The following is a 26,921-nucleotide window of genomic DNA, read 5'->3' as shown; positions in this document are numbered from 1 at the left end:
GTCATGATCCCGGGGGTCCTGGGATCAAGTCCCACATCAGGCTTCCTGCAGGGAGTCTGCTTCTCCCTCTGCCTATGTCCCTGCCTCTCTGTGTGTCTCTCACGAATAAATAAAATATTTTTTTAAAAAATATTCTCTCTCTGGACGCTTGGGTGGCCCAATGTTTGAGTGTCTCCCTTTGGCCCAGGGCATGATCCTGGAGTTGCGGGATCGAGTCCCACATTGGGCTCCCGCTTCTCCCTCTACCTATGTCTCTGCCTCTCTCTCTCTGTATCTCTCATGAATAAATAAATAAAATCTTAGAAAAAATTCTCTCCCAGATTTTTGTAAATGTAATAAAGGGTTAGTATATAAAAATCTATAAAGAACTTTTCATATTTAACACCTAAAGAACAATAATCCAGTCAAGAAATGAGCAGAAGACATGAACAGACATTTCTCCAAAGAATACCTACAAATGGCCAATAGACACATGAAAAATGCTCAACAGGACTCAGCATCAGGGAAATACAAATCAAAACCACGATGAGATACCACCCCGCATCAGTCAGGAAATGACAGATGCTGTTAAGGATGCAGAGAGAGGGGGACTCTCTTACACTGCTGGTGGGAATGCAAGCTGGTGCAACCACTCTAGAAAATAGTGTAGAGGTTCCTCAAAAAGTTAGAAATAAAGCTACCCTATGACCCATCAATTGTACTACTGGTTATTTATTTGAAAGATACAAATGCAGTGATCTGAAGAGGGGCCTGCACCCCAATGTTTATAGCAGCAATATCCACAGTAGCTAAACTATGGAAAGAGCCCAGATGTGAATTAACAGATGAATGGATAAAGAAGATGTGGTATATATATGTGATGGAATATTACTCAGCCATCAGAAAGAATGAAGTTTTACCATTTGCAATGATGCTGATGGAACTGGAGGGTATTATGCTAAGCAAAATAAATCAATCAGAGAAAGACAATTAGCATATGGTTTCACTCATGTGGAATTTAAGAAACAAAATGGAGGAGCATAGAGGAAGAGAGGAAAAAATAAAACAAGATGAAATCAGAGAGGGAGACAAACCATAAGAGACTCAACCATAGGAAACAAACTGAGGTTTGCTGGAGAGGTGTGGGCTGGGGGGATGGAATAACAGGATGATGGGCATTAAGAAGGGCATGATGCAATGAGCACTGGGTGTTATATATAACTTATGAATCACTGAACTCTACCTCTGAAATTAATTATACACTGCATGTTAATTAACTGAATTTAGATTAAAAAAATTCTCTCTCTTCTTCTCTCTTTCCCCTCCCCCCTAAAAAAAAAAACAAAAAGAGATCAAGAAAGAAGAATGGTGGCTGCCATTGTTGCAATAATACAGAGTTTAAGTTTTGCAAGATGAAAGAGTTCTGGAGATGGGCAATTGCACAACAAAATAAACATTCTCAATACTATTGAACTCTATAATTTTTAAGATAGTAAGTTTTATATTATGTGTTTTTACCACAATAAAAAGGTAAAAAATAAATTATTGGATTATAGCCCAAAATATAAAATAAATATTCATGAGTCCATAATGATATAAATAAATAATTAAACACATAAACAAATAAACAAATAGTGAGAAGGAAGAGACAAATTTCCTGAACAGAGATTTCCAAATAATCTATATTGATACTTCACCTCTCAATGACAGGGAGCTTACTCTCCACTTCGCATAGTGACTTCCTTCCAAACAACACACTATAAAAAGGTGGGAGGTGAAGAGTAGGCTAAGGAGCATTTAACGTTACAGTGGAGAAGCCTGACACACACTACATCAGTCAGGAGATCAAGGTGATAAATCATGTTAGGAGTATGTACTTTTCCTGAACTATGATGACAATGAAACTGTACCTCTGTACTCTTTTTCCTAAGAACCCACAACCTCACTCTAATCATAAGAGAAACATCAGACAAACCCAATTTGAGGGATAGTCTACAAAACAGCTGATCCGTAGCCCCCCAAAATGGTCAAAGTCACCAAAAACAAGGGAAGACTGAGACACTGTCACAGTGATGAGGAGCCTAGGAGACAAGATGACTAAATGCAGTGGAGTATCTTAGCTGGGATCCTGGAACAGGAAAAGACATTAGGTTAAAACCAAGGAAATTAGAATAAATCGGGAACTCTAGTTAATATATCAATATTGTTTTTTGTTTGTAATAAATGAACCATATCCATGTAAGATGTTAATAACATGAGAAACTGGGTGTGGAGTATATAGGAACTCTCTGTATACTAGCTTCTCAACTTTTCTGTAAGTACAAACCTGCTCTAAAAAATAAGGTCAATATTAAAAAATCAAAACGTAACTCTCCAAAGAAAATGTATGCATACTCTGAGGTTTTCTGGTTACAGCTTCCTTTGCCCCCAATATTCCTGCCCAATCCTACCTAGGCTTCTCTTCACTCTGTCCTATTAGGAGGACTTGAACATCCTCATCCTGTAAGTACAGATGGTCCCCGATTTACTATGGTTTGACTTATGATTTTTTTTTTTTTACTATGCAATGGTGTGAAAGCAATATGTATTCAGTAGAAACCATACTTCAAATTTTGAATTTGGATCCTTTCCTGGGTTAGCAATATATGGAGGATACTCTCTTACGAAACTGGGCAGAAGCAGGGAGCCCTAGCTCCCTGTCAGCCACACAGTCATGAGGGTTAACACCTGATACACTTATAACCATTCTGTATCTATACAACCATTCTGTTTTTCAGTTTCAGTGCAGTATTCCATAAGTTGCATGAGATGTTCAGTACTTCATTATAAAATAGGCTTTGTGTTAGATAATTTTACCTAACTGTAGGCTAATGAAAGTGCTCTGAGCATGTTTATGGTAGGCTATGCTATGCTATGATGTTTCGTAGGTTAGGTATATTAAATGTATTTTCAACTAGAAATATTTCCAACTTATGATAGATCTATTGGGACATAAATATAAGTCAAGGAAGATCTGTAATGAGATCTATTGCTTCTTAGCAGAAGCAATGGGGTTAGAACCAAAGTTTAAGTACAACACCTTGTCCTCTGTCTAATGGGTGCAATGTGGGGTGTGCAGGGAGCCAGGGAACAAAGTTGACCAGCGTGAAGTTCACTGAAAAAGCTGAGGTGAGGAATGAACTCAGCCTGAGTTTGGGGGTGTTGGCAGGAATAGCAAGGAAGTGGCCATTGGTGGGGCAGGGTGGGGAAAAAGAGGAGGAGGGATGACTGTATCTCTGCCGAGGTGAATGCACAGATGGTGGTATCATTGGCCAAGAAAGAATACCTAAGAGGCAAACATGGCGAGTGTTGCTAGGGTTGGGCGAGGAGTAACAGATGCCAAGTGCCATTCAGGTCTGTTGAGTCTAGCTGCCTGTGGATATCTCAACAGGGATGCCCCAGGCATATCCTCACGGCTGTGGTAAAATAGCTTTAAGTGGCTTGAGAAAACCTTCCCAAATGATGGGGTTAAATAGCTAAAGGCAGGTGATTCGAAGCATTAAATGCAGTTTGTCCCAGGAAGGAGAAGGCATCACGTCCTGATGTGATTGATGGCAGTAAAGGCTACAGAAATGTCAGAGAGGGTAATGGCTACAATGGCTGTGGATCTGTATTTCTCCAGCGTACTGAGCACTCCCATGATTCCAGCGAGCCCAGCCTTTACTTTCTTTTGTGACACTGTCAATATCACTCGTTGGGACCAGTCTTGGGACTGTCTCCCCTTCCCACTTTGCTCAATTCTGCTTCTTTCACTTCTCTAAAGTTTTCCTTAGATAGGAAAACTCTATCACACTCTTGGAAGGCATCTGACAGAGTACACTCAGAAAGGGACCAGAACCCAGCTGAAGCCCCCATACCTCCCTGGTGTCTTCCTAGAGCCCTCCCTAAAGTAAGGAGTTGAGAGGAGATCAGAGTTGTTAGGCTGAGCTTGGCCAGGGGCTAAGACTGAGCCTGGTGTGTGGCATCAGGCAGTGCTGGACTGAGGTGAACAGATCCTCCTCCCTTCCAGGTTAACTTGTCCCTGCTTCATGACCAGCAATTGGCAAGCATTGCTTTCAGATGAATGAGTGAAGTTGTTTTGGTTTGGAATTGGTTTGGTTTCTTTTTAAGAAGCTGATGAACCAATATATGTATTGGGTGGTTTGGGGAGCAGAATTAAAGATGTCTTTCCTCCTTTGGGTATTAGCCAAGAGAGTCTGTTACATCCATTGACCCCTACACAGGTTTTTATAAGGTGAGAGATAGAGGAGAAAAGACAAAGAGAATACAGGATGCCAGAACTTCCAGGATTTATTTTGTATTATTGTGCACACTCACAGATTCAGCTATAATCCTGGGGACAAAGTCAGAGTTAGTGTAGTAAGTAGGAAGTGTCTCCTCAGGCAGAGGTTCTGGCCACCTGAGGATGGGACGAACTCATGAGGGGTGGGTGCTGAGCCATAATTCCCCCTTCCCCCAGCCCTGTCAGGGAAACAGAGGTACAGGGTCAGGTGGATTCACAGAGGAGGTGGGCCACGACGGCTGGGGACTTGAGATACGTGAGAGCCTCTGGGGTCCTGGGGGTGCTCACTGGTGTTCTGGAGGGTCATGAACCTCCTGCTTCTGGTGCTGCTGCTCTATGAGGGGCAGGACTTCTCCCTTCAGGGGCTTCTCGGACCTGAGCCAGAGCTGGGACAAAGGCAGGCTGCTCCAGCTGCCCCTCCTGCTGCCCCTGCTGCTCCAGCACCTGCTCTTCTTTCTTTTCCGGTTGCTCAGTTCTCTGTGCTGGCTCTTGATCCAGGTGCTGGTCCACGAGCTTCTTTTCCTGTTCCAGCTGTTCCTTTTGCTGCTGCTTCCTTTGTGCTCCTATCTGCTCTAGCTGCTGCTCCAGATTTTTTGCTTCCTGATGTTTCTCACACTGTTCCTTTCCCTGCTGCTGTTCCTGCTGCTGTAGCTCCTCCTTCTGCTGTTCCTGTTCCAGATGAAGTTCCTTCTCCTGTGACTCTTGTTGCTCCTGCTGCTGTTCCAGACACTGCTCCGGGTACAGTTTCTGGTCCTGTGACTCTTGTTGCTCCTGCTGCTGTTCCAGACACTGCTCCGGGTACAGTTTCTGGTCCTGTGACTCTTGTTGTTCCTGATGCTGTTCCAGACACTGTTCCAGGTGCAGTTTCTGCTCCTGTGACTCTTGTTGTTTCTGCTGCTGTTCCTGCTCCTGTGGCTCACACTGTTGCTCAGGTTCCCCCTTCACAAGACTTGTATGTTTCTCCCCATGCCCCAAGGGAACCTTCCCTGGGAGTGGAGAGGGCATTTTTTGGCACAGGACAGGTAGTGAAGTCGGCTGTTTCACCTGCTCTTGTTGAGTATCGATGGGAGGAGACTCAGGCTTGAGGGGCCCCTGACTGAGGGCAGGGGGCAGGGTCACTGGCAGAGTGTGTTGCTGGGACATCCTGGAAACTGCTTTAGGATCAACCTGAAAAGCAGAAGGAGTCAGAAGGGTGACTGAAGGCAGAGGGTGTCAATGAAACCCCAGAATCTGCACAAGAGATTTGTTTCTCAGCACCCCTTTTCTTCCCTTGGGTTGGGGCTTCCCTGCCCACTCTGGTGACTGTTCCCCCAGAAGTGGTAGAGTGAAAGGGAGGAGGAGGAGGGCTGAGAAAGGCCCTCCTGGGAGCCTCTTGTTCCCAGAAACAGTCAACAAAGAGATCTGGCTTCCAAGGTGCTGGGTAATGGTAGGCTGGGTGCCATTTCTGAACTACTCCTTGCCTCTGCCTCTACTTTTGATCTCCTTTGACCAAGAAGGAGAGATGAGATCTGGGGTTATGATGGGAAGAGGTGAGATCTTAGGAAAAGAGGAGCCTCCTGGAGGACTCTTGAGTTCTGGAAAATCAGTGGTCCATGCCAGAGGATCAGAGGAGTTGTGGCACATACCCTGGACTACTCACACAATATCTGATCAGTTTAAGGATCCCAGTGGAAGGCTGTATATTTCTGAGCAGTTCATTTAATCCTGTGAGGCCTCAGATTTATTTTCTGTAAAATTAGCGGATCAGGCCCTGTTCAACTCCAGAGGTTTCTCTCATGACCTTCAGAGATTCAGCTGCAGCCCTAGCACTTGGGAGGTGGGGTGGAAAGAGGGGATGGAAGTTTGTTGGGACATAGAGCCAGTTCTTCTGAGTCCTATACTTCTAAGGTGGGTTTTCCTGCTCCTACTTTGCCTGGGTTTCTCCAAATAGAAGATTTGCCCCATTTGCCATTCTCCCTTCTGTAGCACAACAAAATTTATGTGCATTTCCCTCAAACCTCTGTCCCCCTAAAGAAAGCGCAATTATAGTCAACCCAAATCAAACAGTTTCAGGGAAGAAGTTAGCTATACTCCCTCTCTCCTTCACCTTACCTCTTCTCTCTCTCTTTCGTTCTTTCTCTCTCTCTCTCTCTCTACACACACACACACACACACACACACACACACACACACACAGCACACCACACAGTCCAAAACAGCAAACCAAGAAAAGATGGGACAGGAGGAGAATTGATTGCTCTCTTTTCCGTGTTTCCATGCCATAACATTTGTCCTTCAACACAGGGACCTGAGCCCTCCTAGAAAGACATGTAGTTCAGTTGAATCCAGCCTAAGAGTGACCCATGTACCACCCAGGCTGGCCACCCTTAGCCACGTTCTGGTGTGCTGGATACCCCTGGTGCCAGCCCCAGTCCTCCCAGCGAATACTTACAGGACTCACAGTGGGGATGGCTGCAGAGGCCTCTAGTGGAGTTCTGAGCTGAGCAGGGATCAGGGTGCCCTTTATATGGTTCCCCAGCCCAGCCTCCTTCTCTGGTTGAAGGAGATGGACTGGTTTCACCACTCAAGTTGGTCAACTTCCTTCAGCCCCTTCCTGACTCATCATAGGCACCTGAAACAGAAAACCCCTCAGGGCCCCTTTTCACAGAAACACACAGAGAGCTCTGGGGGCTCCACCATTCCTATGGTACTCATCTGACATGGGCATGGAGAGGTGAGGGAGGCATCTTGGGAGACTGGTCCCTTTTCCTATTGCTTTGTGACCTTGGCTATGCCTTTTCTCTGAATCTCAATTTTTTCACTTGTAAAATGGGGCTAGCCTGATAATTAGGTATGGAGATTCATTTACAAGAGCATAGGATAGAAAGTTATGTGTCTCTCTGGGATCTTCAGGCTGGGGATGTGGTGTCAGGGTGGGAAGAATCACATCTTGTGAAGGGATGGGGTTGCTGGGGATTCCCTTAGCTTCTTGCCCACAGTCCATCTGCTCTCAGGACATATCTATAACCCATTCTGTATGGAAACAAATCCAGTTCTGAGGGGGTCAGACTTCAGACCAGAAGGGTCAAATAGAAGACTTGTAGGGCTACAAGTTGGCTAGGTCCCATGCCCAAGTTTGTACTTACAGAAGTTCTCTAGAAAGTCATGCTCAGGGATCCCTGGGTGGCGCAGCGGTTTGGCGCCTGCCTTTGGCCCAGGGCGCGATCCTGGAGACCCGGGATCGAATCCCACATCAGGCTCCCGGTGCATGGAGCCTGCTTCTCCCTCTGCCTATGTCTCTGCCTCTCTCTCTCTCTCTCTGTGTGACTATCATAAATAAATAAAAAAATTTAAAAATAAAATAAACAAAACAAACTTTAAAAAAAAAAAAGAAAAGAAAGTCATGCTCATAAATACTTCAAAGCATGGACGACTCCATACAAGGAAACAGGTATTAAATAGACAATATATAATACTGCTTTTTATAATTTTAAAATTTATAATTTTATAATGTTTTTTATTGCTTTTTTTCTATAATTATTTTTAGAATGCATAAAAGTATAATGATCAAAACGAAATCATCCTTTGCTTTCTCCAAACCATGCTCTAAAAATAGCAATCCTTCAGCATAGGGGTGGAGCTCATCCCTCTTCAATGCCAAAAGTGACCCAGCTCATCTGGAATAAAATCCAAACTCACTATCATGGTTTCAAAGACCCTCATGAGATATCTTCAGTTTCTAGGACAAGTCTCGGGGTTCCCACCTCAGGGCCTGGTGTCTATTCTCTCTTCGCTGACAGGCTTCTGCAGGGTCCCTGGCTTTGTGTATCTTTTGGCTTCAGTGTAAGTGCTGGGTCTGCCCAAAAGCCTTCCTCGACTCCCTATCTGGAGGCTTATCTTCTGGTTCACTTCATTTCACTAATAACAGTTGAGAGCCCTTTTTGCATTTGTTCATGTGTTTCTTTTTTATCTTTCCCATTGCAAAATAAGCTTCGTGAGGCAGGGGTTTTGCCTGTTATGCTTTCTGCCATGTCCCCCGAATTTATCATAACCACCACATACACAAACCGCTCTATAAATATTAGCTGAAGGAATGAAAAAATGGTGAATCTCAGCACCTGGAGAGAAGCACTGTTCTCATACACTTTAGCATTGAGTATGTGCGCATGTGTGCATAAACAAGATCGAATTGTGACTTTGCCTTTCTTTTTAATGATTGGGTAATAGCTTATTGTGTAGACATCATTTATTTAAACTCTCTTCTTTACAACCTGATCAAAAGGAAATATTAGAATGATATGAAGGCAAATATTCATTTCTGAGACTAATTTTGAAGAGTGTCCTGATTCCCAGTGGTTTTCGGACCTGCACCTCCCTTCCAGCCCCCAGTAGATCTATTCATAGTGTTAATTTTGCTATGTTTCTGGGGCTCAGTCTGAAGAGACAGATGGAGTGTTCGCTGGCTCTGGAACACCACCCTCTGCCTTTGCCCAGTCTGTTCCCTGAGCCCACTCAGAATCTCACTGCCCTCCCTGCAGCAGAGGAGTGAGCTCTCTTCTGGGGCAGGAAAAGCCCTCTTCAGGCCTTCTGCCTCCCCTCTTCCATGAAGAACTAGCCAGGCACCTCACATGGGCACCCATGACTTGCACTTGAATGCTGACCTCACACGGGAGGAATCTGCCTCTCCCAGCTCTTGACAGTCAGTCCCAGGGCAGCAGACCCTGCTCGAGGAAGTCACACCGGTCTTATGGGTTTCTAGGGGCTCCTACCTGCCAGATCTGCCTCCCGCCCTCTGATTCACAGCATAATGAGGGCTTTGGGGGGAAGACAATGTGTGTGAACCTTTGGCCACTGGGCAAAGCCAGGGTGTGGGGAGAAGGGTGGAGTGGGATGCTGAGGAAGTATGTGTGTGCAGGGGAGGCGTTGGAGAAGCCTTGGCATTTTAGGGGCTCAGAAGCTCCATGCTCTGCCCTCAGATTGCCCCATTTAGGGGACAAACATACATGTATATGGGGGAGAGTCTCTCAGTGTCTGTGTGAGTGATCTCATAGGCCCCGGGTGCACATGATGAGTCTGGGTAACTGTCCAGCCCCCACCCAGTATAATGAGGATGAGCTCATATCCCATGACACATGCAGAGGTCTTGACCTTAGCTCTTCCCTAATCCAAGGAGGCCCTGGATATTTCTCTTACAGAGGCAGAAACTGATTGGGTTCTCTTTTTCTCCAAGTGAGACAACTCATTTGAACTATTGCCTTGCTGTGGGGGGAGGGAACATTGGTCACAGCATTTCAATGCCCTAGGGGGATAGTGTCAAGGACAGTGCCTAGTAACCTGGCAGTACAGGGTGATGGCAGATGATGGGTCTAGGAAGGTGACTTGGACCAGGAGGCCCATGTTCCCACCTTGGGTAGCCATACCTAAGCTGTTTCCTGGTGAGGCAATATCCCCACTCTCTGAGGCCACTAACTTGCCCTTCCTCCTCTCCTCAGGTCACTGCCACTGACAACATCTCTCAATCTCCAACCCACATTGACAGTCTCCCGACAAGACCTAAATCCTCCTTGTCTTCCTTTCACAGTCTCCTGAACCTGACCTCCACTCCTCATTCACCTCTTGTGCCCTTCTGCTTCTCTGGGAGGGAATAAGGCAAGGAAGGAAGATGAGATCAACAAAAGGCCAAGAAGCTGATTCTTTCTCCCTGGGCTTCTGGGTTGGTTAGTGTGATGTGCTCCATTTTGCCTGTTTGTCCTCCTCTGGCTTTCCTTCCTTGCCCCGTGGGATTGCCGATTCCCACTTTCAGTCCCCACTGCTGATTGCTGTAGAAAAACAGTCACAGCTCAGCTTTTGGAACAGCAAGAGGAGCAAAGTCATGAAAGGCTATCAGTCGTGGAGAAATGGAGATGTTACATGCCCTCTCTTCCTGCTGGCAGGGTGTCCTCTGCCTTGGGCTCACTGTTTGGGAAATCACATTCTTTGTAGTTGGATGTCTGCACTAGGTTGCAGCAGCATGCCTGAACTGAGGGGACTTAATGCACAAGGAAAGTCTCATGTATTGCCTGGTGCATAGGAGTTTCCTAACACAGCCTGATGCTTGCAAAGGGCCAGGACCCTGTTGTGACAGGTGGGCATTGGAGACTGGAGAGGAGACAAGAGTTCCCTAAGGGCCCACAGAAGGTCTGTGATTGAGCTGGGCTGATCTTCATGCAGTAGACTCTCTTCCCCAGCAGGCTGCTTCCTCAGGTGCCTGAGTGTCTAAATGGTGGTGACAGGTTATATGAGATAACCTTAGATATCTTTCAACTCTGTGAGTCAGCCATTTATTGACTGATCCCATTATGGTTAGTCCTGGGTTTTCTGGAAGAACGCCCAGTCTTCTCTGACTCAGGTTCAGCCAGCATGTGCTTGTATGGACCGTCATTAGTCCCGAGAATGGAAAACTCTACTTCCTGTCTGGTGCTAGCATTTATATTAGCCTAATCCAACCTGGAGGATATTACTGCTCAGGGATGGGCACTTGCCTTGGACTAAGACAGGCCCGGAATTTAAATCTCATTGTACCTCTTGTTATCTGGACAAGTCATACTAACTCTATATGGCCCTAGTTTCTTGGTCTTTAAAGTGGGGAGACAAATACTTCCTTCAATTCCTGTAAGGATTTGGTGAGGTAATACATGTGGTTAGCACATAGATTGCACTCAAACTGATTGTTTTATTGTTGGGAATCATGGCCAATATTTGCTGATGGAATACAGTATGTTACCTGCCTAAATATAGAATTCAGAGAATGCAAAGTTATTAAAAAACTGTCAGCTTTAAATTTCTCATTTTACAAATGAGAAGCCTGAAGCCCCAAAGTCCTACAGTACATGGGAGTAGAGTGGAGACAGAAGCCAGGCCTCCTGATTTCCCATTTGTTCCTCCATATGGTCAGCCTGCTCCTTGGCTTCAATAGCAATGCTTCAGCTCAGCCTAGGAGACCGTCTCCTTCCTGTGCATGAGACCCCATGCAGACTGATGATGCTACCTCATGCTGGACTCACTGAGGAATACAAATGTGATTGTATTCCTACAGCATGATGGTTCCTGGAGGGGCCTGGAGGTTCCTGGAGGGGCCTGGAGGCCTGTATGGGTGGGACAGAGATAGTCATTTGGGTCTAACTTTGATGTGGACAAAAAAAAAAAAAAAAAAAAGCAATCCAGGTGACAGTTGATGACTCTATAGTCAGCCTCATGGAGTCAATGATGGATGCCAAGGTCTCTGCCAGCCACAGAATGCAGATGATGGGCAAAGAACATGTGGGGTAAGACTTTACCAGGCTGTGTGCAAGATCTGAAGGCAGTGCCTGGATTATTGCATCTGGAAGAAGGCAGACAGGAATAGTGATAAGACCATGACTGGAGGGGGAAGAAGGAAGGACATCACAGAGCAGAGATAAGAGGCAGGCACAGAACAAAAAAGGAGAGAAGAACCAAGTGCAGCTGTGCAGCCTCCCGAGAAGGGTTGTCAATGGTCAGACAAGTCAAAGGAAGCAGGGACATCTCAGGACTTGGCCAACCTCCTGGTTTTGCATTTTCTACCTTTATACCTCCCCTGTTAATTAGAGAGTGGGGAGTGGGGGTGGGGGTACAACTGACCCTGCGTCAGCAGCCTCATTGAGATGAGTAATTGCTCTTAAAATGACTTTTGAAAGGGGTTGCATGCATGTGGAGTATGTGCATGTGTGCACATATGTGTATGAGTATATGTGAATGTGTGCAGGTGTGTGTGGTGGGGGTGATCTGGCAATATATCTGGTCCTGGAGGAGAGGCTCTCACCAAGAGGAGTTAGCGCCTGCATTTCCCTGCCTCTCTTGGGTCCTACTAAGCCCCTGTGAGCAGTCCCAACACGGCCTCTTTCTAACCTTATCTATAATCTGTGCTTGTGGACAGTTTGTCATGAAGGTGTCCAACTGCTCTAGGCCTCCAGATGGTTTGGTGTGGTCCAGACTACAAAACAATGCCAGTTTGTTCTCCCTGATATGTGCCTCTTCAGCAAACCAGGCCACAGTGCAGAGTCAGGGCAAGTACTGGCATCTGGGGCTCCAGCTGGGCCAGGGTACTGGTGAAGGCCTTGGCCTGCCAGCCTACCCTCCCAGTCCAACAGGGAGATACAACTGCTGACTTCAGGAAGTCCTAGATTTAGGGGGATGACCTTGTTTCTGCTCTTAGGAAAGTCCCATCTGATGGAGCCACAGGTACAGAAACTGACAGGTGGTGTGCTTTGATGTCATGTAAGCACTCAGCTACCTGGCTATGCATGGATGCAAGTGAGAACAGACCAGGCTGCAAGAGTCTCCCTGGGCAGAATGCAGAGGAAACAAGCTATAAAGTTTGCAGTTTATGAAACATAATGGTAAACACTCCTTACCCTCTGTGTAACTTAATCCTCTGAACAATATAGATCAGGGACTGCAACACAGAGTAGTTTAGCAACTGGCCAATAGTCCTGTAGCCAGCAAGTGCATCAAGCAGGCCAGCCTTTTTCTCCACCATTGAAGACTGAGATGCCCATTGAATGTGATAGATATGGGAATGCTGTTGCATCCCCAGGAAGAACCCAGGGTTGCCACAGAGGAAGACCAGAGAGCTGCAAAGCCTAGACAGGCAAGGTGGAAAGTGCACGAGTGTTATTTTCCTGACCCTCAGATCTTACTAGGAAGTCTGTTTGGCATGGGATTGGGGCAAAAAGGGGAGAGAGAGGTCAGAGGGCTTTGGGGGAGAAAGGCAGGTCCAGGGCTTCTCTTTACAGGGATAAGTGCACTTGGTCCTTGCTTTTGGGGCTTCAGCCTTGCCCTCTTCCCTCCCCTGTGCCCTGGCCTCTGGTGCTTCTCCCAGGAGCCTCTGGCCCCAGTCATCTCAGAGCAGCCTTTCTCCCCAGTGAAGGATTCAGGTCTAAGAGAGCTGGTGCTCAAGGAGCTTTCATAGTCAGTGAGTCCGTCCCTGGTTTGAAAAGAATGACAAAGTCTACAGAGAGAAAGAATTATACTGGGAGTCAGCAGCAGGTTTGGGCCAGGCTCAGCTCTCCTGAGTTCAATTTACTCATCTTTATGCCTTTGTGCATTCCATTCTCTCTGCTGACATACCTTTTTTCACATTCTACTGTATTGCTTTTTCATTCAGCTGCTATTTATTGAAAGCTTCCCATAAGCCCATGGTTCTAGGTACTAGGGGCACAGCATTGAAAAAAAAAAACAGGTGAGTATCCCCACTCTCCTAAAGCTGTCATTCTGGTGCAGGAGGCAGACAACAAGCAAAATAAACACATGCCCAGGATATAAAGCATTATAGAAATACCGTAGAAAAATAGGGCAAGGAAGAGGTTTATGGAGTACTAGAGGAGGAGATGTGGTTTATTTTAAATGGAGTAGTCAGGAAAGACTCATAGGAAGAACCTGAGGAGAATGACATCAGCACGAGGATAAGTGGGAAGAGGGAATAGCAGGGACCATGTCCCTGAGGCGGGAGCCTGCCCAGCAGGTTCTGGAACCAGCAAGCAGGCCAGTATCTGGCCATGTGTCAACAAGGAACAGAGATGTAAGAGATGAGGGTGCCGGGGTGCTGGAGTGGGTGATGGTGGGCAGTGTAGGAAATCATACAGCAGCTTGGGGTTTCATGGCGAATGAGGTGGGAAGTCACAGGGGAGTGCTGTACAGAGCAATGGCATCATCTGACTTACTTTGAAAGGGGTCTTCTTGGTAAGGATGGAAGCAGGTAGAAGTGTAAGAGGTCATGGTATTAATGTGGCAATAGCTTGAAACTAGAGGGATAGCAGTAAAGGCAGGGAGAAGTGGTCAGATTACAGACTGTTTTAACTATGGAATTAGTAAAATTCTCCAACAGATTAGATAAAAGGTACAGATGGGAGCAAACAGTGACTCAAAAGTTCTTGGCCTGAATGACTGCAAGGCCATCCTTGCTGTCATTCACACTGATAGGAAAAACCACAGGTTTTGTAGAAAAGATCAATAGCGCTTTGGGGCATGTTAAGTTTGGGATGCCCATTAGACATCAAAGTAGACAGATATACCAGTCTTGAGTTCAAAAGAAGAGTTCATGCAATGGTTCTAAGTTTGGAATCACAAGTGTGTAAATGGCATTTAAATCATGAGCCAGGATTCACCATAGGAATGAATACAGACAGAAAAGAGGAGAGGCTCAAGGACAGTTCCCTGAATCATTCCAATGTTAAGTGGTCAGATGAGAAGGAACAAGTGAAGAAGACTGAGGAAAACTGAGGAAGAGTGGCCAGTGGGGTAAGACACATGCCAGGAAAATAGCATCTATCCATTCCCCATGTAGAGATGTGGTCATGGAGGGGAATGGATACCTGGGGAAACACTACAGATGAGGACTGAGAATGTCCACAGGGCTGGGCAATGCGTGAAGTCTGTTGGCAACCTTGACAAGGCAGCCAAAGCAGCAGTGAGGATGAAAACCAGATTGCAGTGGCTTTAAGAGCAAACCAGAAGAGGGAACTTGAGAACAGTGAGCATAGACAGTAAAAAAACACAAAAAAACAAAAAAACATTGTAATGAAGAGAAGCAGTTGAATGGAGCACCAGCCAGTGCTGACTCCCTTCTTCCAGCTTCTAAACCTCATGCCTGGCTTTAAACTTCCTTTGCTGGGGCGCCGTCTCCAACACGCCATAGTCCATGAGGCCCTGGCTGTGCTATAGCCCCTGTCCTTTTCAGCCCTTTGCCCACTCCCCAGTTCCTACCTGTTGGGGGTTTGCATGCAGCCTGGAACTTTCCACTTGTTCCCTGTTCCTGAGGATCTCTTTTGCAGATGTCCCCACAATTTACTTCTGCATATCAGCTACTCAGAATATCACCTCCCTACCTAAAATAGATCACTCCGTGTACCATACTGTCTTGTTACAGCTCTCATTGCCTTTTGAACTTACACAATTGATCTTTGTGCTTGCTTCTCTAAAATGCAAGTTCAGGAGAGTGGGGCTCCTGACTGCATGGGCTTCCCAATTTCCCTAGCACCTAGGGCCATGCTTGGTGCATGGTCCCACACGTCCATTACCTTCCTAAATACTTCTTGAGGGAATGAATCTACTCATGTTAAAAAGAGATACATGTATTTTCCCATAAATAAACTTAACATCTAATATCTGCTCACCATTCCTGATGACGGAACACTTCATGTGTTCAAATTCTGATAAACTAAGACAGGTCTAATTTAACCTCAGGCAACGTAGGATCTCCTCTCCCACTCCTGCCTTTACTTCTCAGATTTATTTAAGCCTGCTTTCTGGAAGGTATAAGTTTTTAGATGTCTGCCATGAATCTCAAAGGAGCCTACTTAGAAACTTAAAAATGCTTGTTTTGAGGCTCCAGCCCTACACCCTTCCCTGGAGTGTGTGCTACCAACCAGTGAAGAGTGCTTCGTTGGAGAGAAAGGATGGGTTGCAACATTCCAAAACTTGGTCCCCTCTCATGCTAGCTATCTCTCCTTTGTTGGGCAGTGCTGGCACTGATTTGGTGCTCAAACAAATGATTGGTAAAGCAGAGTGAACTGCTATTCCTGATGAAGGTAAGGTAAGAAAGAGCAGAAAAATGCCTCTATCTTAAAAAGAATTAAAAAAAAGACACAATACATAAGACAATGGTTGTTAAGATAGTAGACACATAGGCTATGAAGGAAAAACAAACACTTTTTCAGAACTTAAAGTTGAAATAATTTAATACCAGCAGACTCTAAACTATGAGAAGTGTTAAAGGCAGTCTTTCAGGATGAAGGAAAGTGACATAATTACAGATCCACACAGAAGAAGAAAGAGCCCTGCAAATGGTAATTACCTAGAAAAAAAAACAAAAGACTTCTGCTTACTGTTTAAACCTACTTAAAGAATAGATGATCATTTAATGCAAAATTGAGAACAACGCACTATGAGAATATAATATGTGTATGCATAATGTATATGTATAACATGTAGAAGAGAAATGTATCACACCAATAGCACAGGGGTCAGAAGGAGAGAAATGTAATCACACTGTTTATAGGTTCTTGTACTGCCAGGGAAGGGGTATAATGTGAAGGCAAGCTGTGCTGAATTTAAGATCCATCCCATAAAACCTAATGTAACCACCAAAATCACACAGCTAAAAGTTGTAGAAAAAGTCAACAATGGAGATGAGATGGGATTATGTAAAAGACTCAGTGCAAAACCAAACATAAAATAAGTAAGACAGAGAAAACAAATATCAGGACTTTAGACTTAAATTCAACCATATCCATAATCACATTACAAGCACTGATCTAAACACTCTGACCAAAAAGCATAGACTGTCAGATTGAATTTTAACTCAACTATATATTATCTGCAAGGAATCCATTTTAAATATAAAGACACAAATAGGTTAAAGTAAAGTGAGGGGAAAAATGTTTGTCCTCTACCAATCAAAACAAAGCTAAAATGGGTAACTGACTTCAAAGTAGAATTTAGAGCAAAGGATATCATCAGGGATAAAGGCTATTTTTTAAAGATTAAGAGGCAATTTATGAAGAGGATATAGTAAATCTAAGTGTTTATGCTGCTAACAAGAGACTTTCAAAATATATAAAGCAGAACTGTTAGAATTACAAGAAACAATACAGGAATTCACAATTATGGCCAGAGATCTCAGTATGACTCATCTAATACTTGACAAAACAAGGGCCATAAAATCAGTAGAAATATAGAAGACTTGAATTGCACTGTCTAACAAGTTAACCTAATTGATACTAGCAAACACTCCATGCAACAGCAGTAGAATGGATTTTCTTTTCTTTTCTTTTCAAGTAGACATGGAACATTTACCAAGGTGGAGGATGTTCTGGTCCATAAAACAAAACTCAATCTATTTAGAAGAATTCAAGTCATACAAAGAATGTTATTTGACCACTGAGGAATAAAATTAGAAATAACAGAAAGATCTTTTAAAAATCTCCCAACATTTGGAAAATAGTAATTTAAAACAGTTATAACTAATGCATGGATCAAAGGATAAATCAAAAAGGGAATTAGGAAGTCTTTTGAACCAGAAAATAAAAACAATATATGAAGCATTTTTAAATATAGCTAAACCAGCACTTACTTAGAAGAGAAATTATAGCATGAAATGCATACATTAAAAGAAGAAAACTTTCAAATTAATGGCCTTGGCCATCATCTTAAAAAACTAGAGAAAAGAAAAAAAAAAACAAATTAAATCAGAGTAAGCAAAAGAAAGGAAATGAGAAAGATGAGATCAGGCATCAGTAAATAAAAACTGAAAGCAACACAGAAGACCAATGAAACAAAAAGCTGGTTCTTTAAGTATACTGATAAAATCAATGAAGATACCAGACAAATTGAGAAAATATGAAGCAAATGGTGGGAGGGCGGGGGGTGGGGGTGAATGGGTGACGGGCACTGAGTGGGGCATTTGAGGGGATGAGCACTGGGTGTTATTCTGTATGTTGGCAAAGTGAACACCAATAAAAAATAAATTTATTATAAAAAAAAAGAAAATATGAGAGAAGACATAAATGACCAATACCAGAAACAAAAGAGGTTGCTTTATTATAAATTCTATAGGTATTAAAAATAATAAGAGTATACTATAAACAAATTTATGCCAATAAATAAAACAGATAAAATCTATTTCCTAAGAGACAAAATCTAGCAAAGTTCATTCAAAAGGGAATAGATAATCTGAAACACTCAAAATCAGTTAAAGAAATTATATTTTTAATTAAAAATCTTCCCATAAAGAAATCTTCAGGCACAGACAGTGAATTCTACCAAATATCTCAGGAAGGAATTACACCAATTCTCTCATAAGCTGCTCTAGAAATGGAAGAAAAGGGACTACTTCTCATTTTTATAAGAAAAAAAAAATCCAAGACTATAGACCAATAACCCTCATTAACATAGAAGCAAAATTTCTTAAAATTTTAGCAAATCAAATAAAAGAACATGTAAGAAGAATTAAACAACCCAACCAAATAGGGCTTATCTCAGAAATGCAAGATTGTTTTAACACTCAAAAATCAATCAATATAATTCACCATATTAATGGACTAAAAAAGAAAAATACCATGTAATCATTGCAATAAAAGCAGAATTATTTTCAAAATCCAACATTCATTTTTGCTAAAAACTCTTAGCAGAGTAGGAAGAAAATGAACATCCTCAAGTGACAGGAAATAAGAGATAAAATGTATCTAAAACCCTATGGAATTTACATGAAGCTATTAAAACTAATAAGCAGAATGCAAGGTTAATATATAAAAACAATTGTGTTTTTTAATATACTAACAGTGAATAATCAGAAACTGAAGATAAAAAATAGCATTTGGCAATGAAACGCCGGGACACCTGCACCCCGATGTTTATAGCAGCAATGGCCACGATAGCCAAACTGTGGAAGGAGCCTCGGTGTCCAACGAAAGATGAATGGATAAAGAAGATGTGGTTTATGTATACAATGGAATATTACTCAGCTATTAGAAATGACAAATACCCACCATTTGCTTCAACGTGGATGGAACTGGAGGGTATTATGCTGAGTGAAGTAAGTCAGTCGGAGAAGGACAAACATTATATGTTCTCATTCATTTGGGGAATATCAATAATAGTGAGAGGGAATATAAGGGAAGGGGGAAGAAATGTGTGGGAAATATCAGAAAGGGAGACAGAACGTAAAGACTGCTAACTCTGGGAAACGAACTAGGGGTGGTAGAAGGGGAGGAGCGCGGGGGGTGGGAGTGAATGGGTGACGGGCACTGGGTGTTATTCTGTATGTTAGTAAATTGAACACCAATAAAAAAAAAAAAAAAAAAAGCATTTGCAAGGATGCTGGGTGGCTCAGTGGTTGAGCCTCTGCCGGGGTTGAGTCCTGCATTGGGCTCCCAGCAGGGAGCCTGCTTCTCCCTCTGTTTGTCTCTGCTTCTCTCTGTATCTCATAAATAAATAAATAAATAAATAAATAAATAAATAAATAAATAAATCTTTAAAAAATAGCATTTACAATATGGTCAAAGCATATGAAATATATAGGGAAAATATGACAAAATATGTGCAAAAGTTGTTCACTGAAAGCTACAGAACTTAAAAAGATTAAAGATGACCTAATAAATAAGAGATAATTTTATATTTATGACCTGAAACACTCAATATTGTTAAGATGTCCATTTCTTTCCAATTTCATCTGTATATTTAATTCAATCCCAGTCAAAATTTCAACAGGCTTTCTTCTTTTCTTTTTTGTAGAAATTGACAAATTTTGTAGAAATTTTGTAAAAATTGACAATTTTTTTCTGAAAGTCATATGGAAGTGCAAAGGACCTAGAATAGCTAAAACAACTTTGAAACTGAGAACAAAATTAGAGGACTTAAATTATCCGACTTTAAGACTTATTATAAAGTTCAAGAAATAGCACATTAGCAGCAGGATAGACAAATAGATCAATGAAACAAAATAAGAATTCAGAGATAAATGCAAGCAAATATGACCAGTTGACTTTTGACAAAGATGCACAGGCAGTTGAGTAGAGAAAGAGTGGTCTGCAACACCTGGATATCCATATGCTGTCCTCCACACTCCCTCCCCCAGCCCCACAGAGAACCTCTTTGTCCATTGCTTTCACTCTATATAAAAGTTAACTTAGAAAAAAAAAAAAATAGGGGAAAAAAATCTTTGTGTCCTAGGATTAGGCAAAGATTTCTTAAATATGATACCAAAACACAAGATTCATAGAGCAAAAAATTGTTTCATTCAGTTTTATCCAAACTAAAACTCTTCTTTGAAACTGTTTGAGAAAGAAAAGATAAGCCCCAGGGTGCCTGGGTGGCATCTTCAGTTAAATATCTGTCTTCTGCTCAGGTCATGATCCCAGGGTCCTGGTATGGAGCCGTGCATATGGCTCCCTGCTTGGCAAGGACTCTGCTTCTTTCCCTTCCTCTGCCCTTCCTCTCTGCCCATGCTCTCTCTCTTTCTTGATCTTGCTCTCTGTCTCAAATAAATAAAATCTTAAAAAAAAAAGATAAGATAAGCCCCAGGCTGGGGAAAAATATATGCGAATAGCTTACCTGATAAAGGATTTGTATCAAGAATATATATATTTCAAAAACCCCTCAGAATTCAGTAATAAGAAACCAAAACTTAGTAAATAGAGGCAATATTTGAACAAATAATTCACTAAAGAAGATACATGGAGGCAAATGTAAATCAAAGTTAAGAAAATGTTAATTAAAGTAACAATGAAATAACACTACATATTAGAATGTCTAAAAAGAGAAAAACCAAGCATACAAAATATTGGTAAAGATGTGCAGCAGCTGGCATTCTCATGTGCTTCTGGTAAGAATGTAAACTAGCACAACCATTTTGGAAAACAATTGTTTGTTTAAAGATTTTATTTATTTGACAGAGAGAGGGGGAGAGAGATCAGAAGCAGGGGGAGGGACAAAGAGAGAGGGAGAAACAGGTTCCCTGCTGAGCAGGAAGCCCAAGGAGGGCCTCAATCCCAGGACCCTGGGTGGTTTCTTAAAAAGTAAAATATACCTACTAATGACATAGTCATTTTATGCCTACAGCTTTACTCAAGAGACAAGAGCATATGTCCATCCAAAGACTTGTCATGAATGTTCATAACAGCTTTATTTGTAATAGCCAAACCTGGAAACAGTCCAAATGCCCATCAATAGATTAATGGATTAAAAAAGTGTGGTGTATTCATACAATGAGGGCATTCACGACTCAGCAATAAAAGAGAATGAATAATTGATACATGCAACAACTTGTTTGAATCTCAAAGTAGTTTTGATGAGAGAAGCCAAGCATAAACCAGTACATACTAGATGATTCCATTTATAGAAAATTCTTGGAAGGGCAAACTGATTTATAGGGACCAAGAGTAGATCAGTTGCTTTCTGGGGATTGGTGGGCAGGAACAGTCATGTAGAGGAAACACAAAGGAGCAGTAGAAAAAGATTAGAGATGATGGATATATCTATCAATTATATGCCAGAAAGGTGGTTAACATGGAAGTTCACAAGTATGGTAAATAAGGCTGGTTTCTCTATTTCCACCTGTCTACCTAGATTAATGGAGGTGTGTTCTGGGGACAAACTATTGGAACATGGTATGTTCTTTGCAGGGCAATCCGGACCCGGTGGCAAAGAGAATTATGAGAATTATGTATTGTATATTTACCATACGTCCCACCCTATGTTAAGCACTGTAAAGGAATGATACCATTTTATTCTCATAAAAACTCTATGGGGTAGTAGCAGGCCTCTCATATTACAGATAAGGAAATGGAGCCTGAGAGGTTGAATGACTTGCTCTAGGTCCAGAGAGCCAGCACTGGTGCTCCAAGACAACACTGCCTGTGCCACCATGGAGTTTGCCTAGCAGCCCTACTTCCGCCTAAAATCTCTGGGATGAGGGCGGGGATTCACTCCCAGGCACATGCTCTTGCTTGTTCTGGCCTCAGATGTGGGACTCAGGGGCCCAGGGGCACTGGTATTCTTGTACCAAGGGTGGCCAACTGCTTCTTTGCCAGGGACTGGAAGAGTCCCTGGAATGCAAGACTTTCACTTTAAAACAAGGATGAGTCAGTCAGTCACCCTTAACTCTGGTTGCACAGACCCCTGTGCTCCCAGGCTCCAGGTTTCTGGCTCTTGTTTTCATGACGTGTCCAGAACATTTTCTTGGACTAAAGCCAGACAGGTGAGATGGCTTCACAGATACAGGAGAAAGAGAGGCAACATTCTTTTTAATGCTCTTTTATTTTTGTGCTTTCTAATGTCAGGATCACCAGGAAAGATGACTCCGGTCTCTTTGGCTCCATTTCCAGTTGGGGGGCTTCCTAAGGGGGATGTTGTGAAGGGAAATAGAGGCTTCTGCTTGTACTAAGTGATGGTCAGTGAGAAACAGCTTTTCTAAATGTAGGTCTAGCCTGGCCCCACTAAGTGATGGGTATACCCCTCTACTTATTTGGCTTCTTCTGCCCCAAATTACCTAGGTTGGGTCCTCCTTTTGGACTTTGGGGTTGCTGTTGGGTTTGAGAGTTCTTGCTCTGAGTTTTGGGTGATGTGGGCTCAGAATCCTTATTAAGGCAAGTGCATTCAGGTTTTGGCTCCAGACAGCAGCACTTGGGCTGAATGCAGCATGGGGGCTTCTGTGGGCTGCATGGCGGCTTCTGTGGGCTGCATGGTGGCTTCTGTGGGCTGCGTGGCGGCTTCTGTGGGCTGCATGGTGGCTTCTGTGGGCTGCATGGTGGCTTCTGTGGGCTGCATGGTGGCTTCTGTGGGCTGCATGGGGGCTTCTGTGGGCGGCACGGAGGTTTCTGCGGGCAACATGGGGATTTGGGCTGGCAGCACGGGGATTTGGGCTGGCAGCACGAATTGCGTTTTGGCTGGTCACACATCTTCTGGAGTTTTGAAGGTCCTAGAAAAAAAAAAAAAGAACATTCTCAGAAGGAAAGCTGGTTGCCGCTCTCATTCCCCCTTCTCTGACCCCCACACGCATCCATGTCACAGTGAAAACCAAGACCAGGCTGGAGGGCAGTGTTGGGCACTGCAGAGGACACAAGTCAGTCCTTCCATTCTGTGGCTTTCCATGTGTCAGTGTCCTGGTTTCTCCTCAGGTGATCATTTTCCAGATAGAAATGGAAAGATCAGAACATGTAAGAAAGTTGCCGAAGATCTCTTAGCTGAAGAGGAACAGTGCTTAGCAGGCTGAGTTCAAGACTAGTATCCAGGCGCTTTTCAAATATTGTCTCATGAATGACCACAGCCAGCCTATGTGGTCAGTGTTTTTGCCCATCTTCTGTATGAGGACATTTGGGGCTCAAAGGTCTCCTGTAAGTGGATCCAAGCCAGGTTCCATCCCAGCTCAGAGCCTGTGCTTGGTCTGGTGTTGAATGTGGCTCCCAGAGAACCAGGGGCAGCAGGAGTCCTACACCTTATGTGACCACCTGTCCAGCTCTTCCCAAAGCCACTGCCTTGCTCCTCATCCCTGAACTTGTGGGAAGTTGGCTGCTGGGGGCCCTTCAGCAACAGGCCTTCCCAACTCCTGGGACCTGGAGCAGCAGCAGCTCACTTCACCTCTGAGCTCTATCTCTCAGTCTGTACAGGGCCAGTGTCAGTGGTGGGGAGGCTGAAAGCGACTTTGTAGGTGTCCTCAAACTCAATCGTTCAGGACTCGTGTAATTTCCGGAATCTTCTAGGAGTGGGAAAATCCAAGACAGCTCTGTCTTTGCAACCCACCTTCCTCCCACTCAGGAAATCCAAGTGCCCCTGGCTGGCTCCCTAGGCCTCAGTCCTAATATGTGGCCCTGGAGCAGCTGTCCTCTGCCATGATTTCTGCCCCATTTCCCCAACGGCACATGGATAAAAGCTGCTGTCAAGGCCTCAGAGCAGGACAGAGAGTCTAGACATGGCCAGGAGTCAGCAGGCAAACGGACCTGGGGAGTTATCTAGCTTTGGGACAGACTTGGAAAGAGAGGAAATGAGCATGTACCCCCAGCGTGGGTACATTGGGAGGTGCCAGGTCTGCCAGAGCCTGTCACCCAAGTGGAGGGAGATGGGTGAGAACTGCTGAGGTAAAGCTGCCACCATCCTCCAGCCTCCAGCACCCACAGATAAGCCTGTGGCCCCCAATTTTTTTTTAAACTGAACAAGTTACCGCTGTGGGCTTTCTGATAGGCACACACTCTTATATATCTGGTGTGTGTACGTGTGCATGCACCTGTGTGTCTGTGTGCATGTGCCTGAACTCGCAGAAGTACAGGCACAAGGAAGGAAGGACTGGAGGTTTCTGACAATGGCCACTTGGCTGGACCAAGCAGAGATTTCTAAGGACTTGATCATTATACTCATTATACTCTAAGCGTGACCAGCTTACAAGGTGCTTGTTTCTGCACTGGCCCCAGTACCTCCTACCCATGGACCCTTCTAAGTTCTCCATCTCATTCCTGTTCGCCATCCTGCCACTCCCTCGCAGCCCTACTCCCAACACTCTACCTGATGCTTAGAAAGCCGTATCTTTCACCTTTTTGCTCTGTTCTTTCCTGTGTTCTGAGGATGGGGGGGCTCCATCCCTCTAAAGATCCCCCAAAGACTTCCTGAGGGTTACCTGAGTGGAGCGGAAATCTGAATTGTCCCCTCCTTACCATAGAAGTGTACTTCTGTTCACTGAAAATGCGCAGGTGGTTCCTAAAGGACGCCTGCCAGACGACTTACTTGGCCACAGATGCAGGGCCCTGGCTTCCGTGAATGCTAGGTGTCAGGCTCTTGGTCTCAGCCCTGGACATCTGCAGGCCCACGTCAGTCCCTCACTTGTATAAGCTGCGTTCCACTGAGCCAGGCGTGGCTGACACCTCCACCCACTGAAAACAGTGACTTTCAAAGTGACAAGCTGGGTGTTGCCCCATCCGAATCCCTTCCACTTCAACTTTTAGAACCAGCAGAGCTTTATCTGAGGCTTCTCTGTGGGAAGGGGCCCCTGGCATGTGCCCGAAGAGCCTGTCACTATGTTCCTTGCTGTTGTCTGAGGGACACACTGTGGTCACCCCCCTTCAGGGTCTACCATATTGTGAGTATCCTGAACTAAAGCAGCAGTTTGAGGAGGATCAGCTAGCAAGGGCCCCTGCCACTGGGTCTGCACCTTCCACACTCCCAAGCCCGTGGCTGCCTGGCTGTAGTGTGAACTGGGTCAGCCACAGTTTCTCACCTGCTCAGAGAAAGTGGCTGTTGCCATGGGGTGTTGGCCTCAATTCATTTGTGACTCTAGGCCTGCCAGTCACTTAGGAATTAATCCTGTCATTCAGGAAGAGTCTTCTACCTTGTTTTAAGACAACAATTCTGGAACAAGACTCCTAAGGGGTGGGAGTGGGGACAAGTCTGCGTGACTTCCAGGTCAAGAGATTCCAAAAGAAGCTGAAGTGGCAGAGATCTGCCCTGTTGATGCCCTGACTTGCCTGGGAAGGAAAAGGAAGTAGACAAGCAAAGCAAGGGAGACACACAGAAAATAAACACAGAACAGAGACACCACCATAGGTAAAGGCCATAGGAGTCTTGCTCTTTGCTCCTTTGCAGCCTTGGAAGCTATTTGTTGGAAAATCTGCATGTGCTTGGGTGCTTGTGACGGTGGTAGGGTGTGCATGTGTGCAGGGAGCCTGGTATGCTCTGTTTCCTGTTGTCTGAACCCGTCCCCTGGGGCCATATCTGAGTCTAGACTCAGAGACATGGAAAGGAGGGAGGGGGTGCCTTTCTCATTTTCTGTTGCTTTCCTCTGTCTGTAAATGTTTTTTTACCTCCTTTATGACTTCTTCTTTCTACCTGTCTTTCTATGTCACTGCTTTTCATTCTGTCTCTGTCCTTGTCTCTTCTCTTGTGTCTGTGGTTTATGTTTCTCCTCCTGAATTGACAGTCTGGCAGTCTGGAGACTTCTGTCAGACTGCAAGGCCAGCTCCTCAGGCTCCATCCTTCCAAGTCCAGGCTGGGCTGTGATACAGAAGCACTCCTCATCCTGGTCACCAGAGGACACCTAGAGCTCTAGTCCAGGGGTTCACATAGCTGCCCCCACAGACATCCCCCCTGAGCACATCCCGTATGGACAGCCTTAGGGAAAGGTCCTAAGAGAGAAGGTTGCCATGCCAAAGATGGAGATGAGGTAGGAAATCACTCTTCTGCACTGTGGCACTGGAAGGGGAAGGAGAATTGTCTCAGGTCCCTGCCTTCTGAACAATTACAACTACCTTCGTTGCCTTGCTGCCTGGAAAATGGCAATTCTGGCTTCTCATTGACCTCTACCCACCTGCTCAGCCTCATCTCCAGCTGCTGTCCCTTTCATCTCATCAACTGTCTCAGAGCAGATCCCTGAATGGCTCAGAATGCTCACCTCTGTCTGGACTTTGGCATGCGTTCTTCCTACGGCCTAGAACAGCCTTCTCCCAACCCCACCCCTCACTACATATAAATTTCAACTTCAACATTGTTCCCTTGAGGAAAACTTCTCTGGCCTATAGGGTCAGTGCCCCTGATGTAACCTCCTGGAGGTCCCCGAGCTTCTCATTACCTTCTTACACAATTGTGATTCCCCTAATTGACTTATCTAATCTGTTGGCTTCCAGAATACAGACATCTTGACTTTCTGCCTGCCATTGTTCTCGATGTTTACCACAATGTGTGACATTATATGAGCTTCAACAAGTGAGAAATAATATGAAGAGAGGACTCAAAAGACAAACTTTCTCTGGGCTACCTGATCTGGCTACTTATCTTCAGTTTCTTCTCAATTTATGATGATCATACTTGGCTTCAAAGAAAAATGGTCTTCCCCAGACTCGTTCCAGCAGATGTGACCTCTCCTCAGCAGCCTAGTGAGTCCATGACTGTAAGAAGCCAAATGGTTTCTCTTCCCTCCCAGCACCCGGATTCTGAGGTTCTAGGCCTCTGTGACACAGTCATTCTTCTCTCCCCAAGATTCTGTGACAATGACTGACCCAATAGCACTCCCTGCTGGCAGGAGTTCTTGACTCCTCTTGGTTTTTTTTCTCTCTTGAAGGACAAAGGGAGGTCTGTAGTTAATCTCCAATCATTCAATCACTTAAAA

The 26,921-nt window shown here is 44.4% G+C and overlaps 2 protein-coding genes across 3 annotated transcripts; both read right to left on the bottom strand.

Annotated features, from left to right (window-relative positions):
* Nucleotides 1-4,290: 4,290 nt before the first annotated feature.
* On the bottom strand, nt 4,291-6,801 carry IVL (involucrin). Of its 2 annotated transcripts, none has more exons than XM_038560624.1 (2): nt 6,732-6,801; nt 4,291-5,467 (listed from the first exon to the last, which is right to left on the bottom strand). In XM_038560624.1, the coding sequence occupies exon 2, from the start codon at nt 5,441-5,443 to the stop codon at nt 4,604-4,606; it is 840 nt and encodes a 279-aa protein (XP_038416552.1). In that variant the 5' UTR covers nt 5,444-5,467; nt 6,732-6,801; the 3' UTR covers nt 4,291-4,603. The 2 variants fall into 2 exon arrangements, with proteins under 2 accessions (XP_038416552.1, XP_038416553.1); XM_038560625.1 differs by lacking the exon at nt 6,732-6,801 and adding an exon at nt 5,940-6,087.
* Nucleotides 6,802-22,145: 15,344 nt separating this feature from the next.
* Nucleotides 22,146-26,684, bottom strand: SMCP (sperm mitochondria associated cysteine rich protein). Its single transcript, NM_001031636.1, is given in 3 exon segments — nt 22,146-22,560; nt 22,624-22,751; nt 26,571-26,684. Coding segments are annotated over 2 exon segments (378 nt in total). The 5' UTR covers nt 22,732-22,751; nt 26,571-26,684; the 3' UTR covers nt 22,146-22,290.
* Between the last annotated feature and the right edge of the window lie 237 nt (nt 26,685-26,921).

This window comes from Canis lupus, chromosome 17 (genome assembly GCF_011100685.1).
Source record: "Canis lupus familiaris isolate Mischka breed German Shepherd chromosome 17, alternate assembly UU_Cfam_GSD_1.0, whole genome shotgun sequence".
Classification (NCBI taxonomy): domain Eukaryota; kingdom Metazoa; phylum Chordata; class Mammalia; order Carnivora; family Canidae; genus Canis; species Canis lupus.
The sequence above is the reverse complement of the archived record's forward strand: the minus strand, read 5'-3'. Positions and strand labels throughout refer to the sequence as shown.

Coding starts and splice junctions, on each gene's coding strand:
- IVL (XM_038560624.1), bottom strand. CDS start 5,443: ATGTCCCAGCAACACACTCTGCCAGTGACCCTGCCCCCTGCCCTCAGT.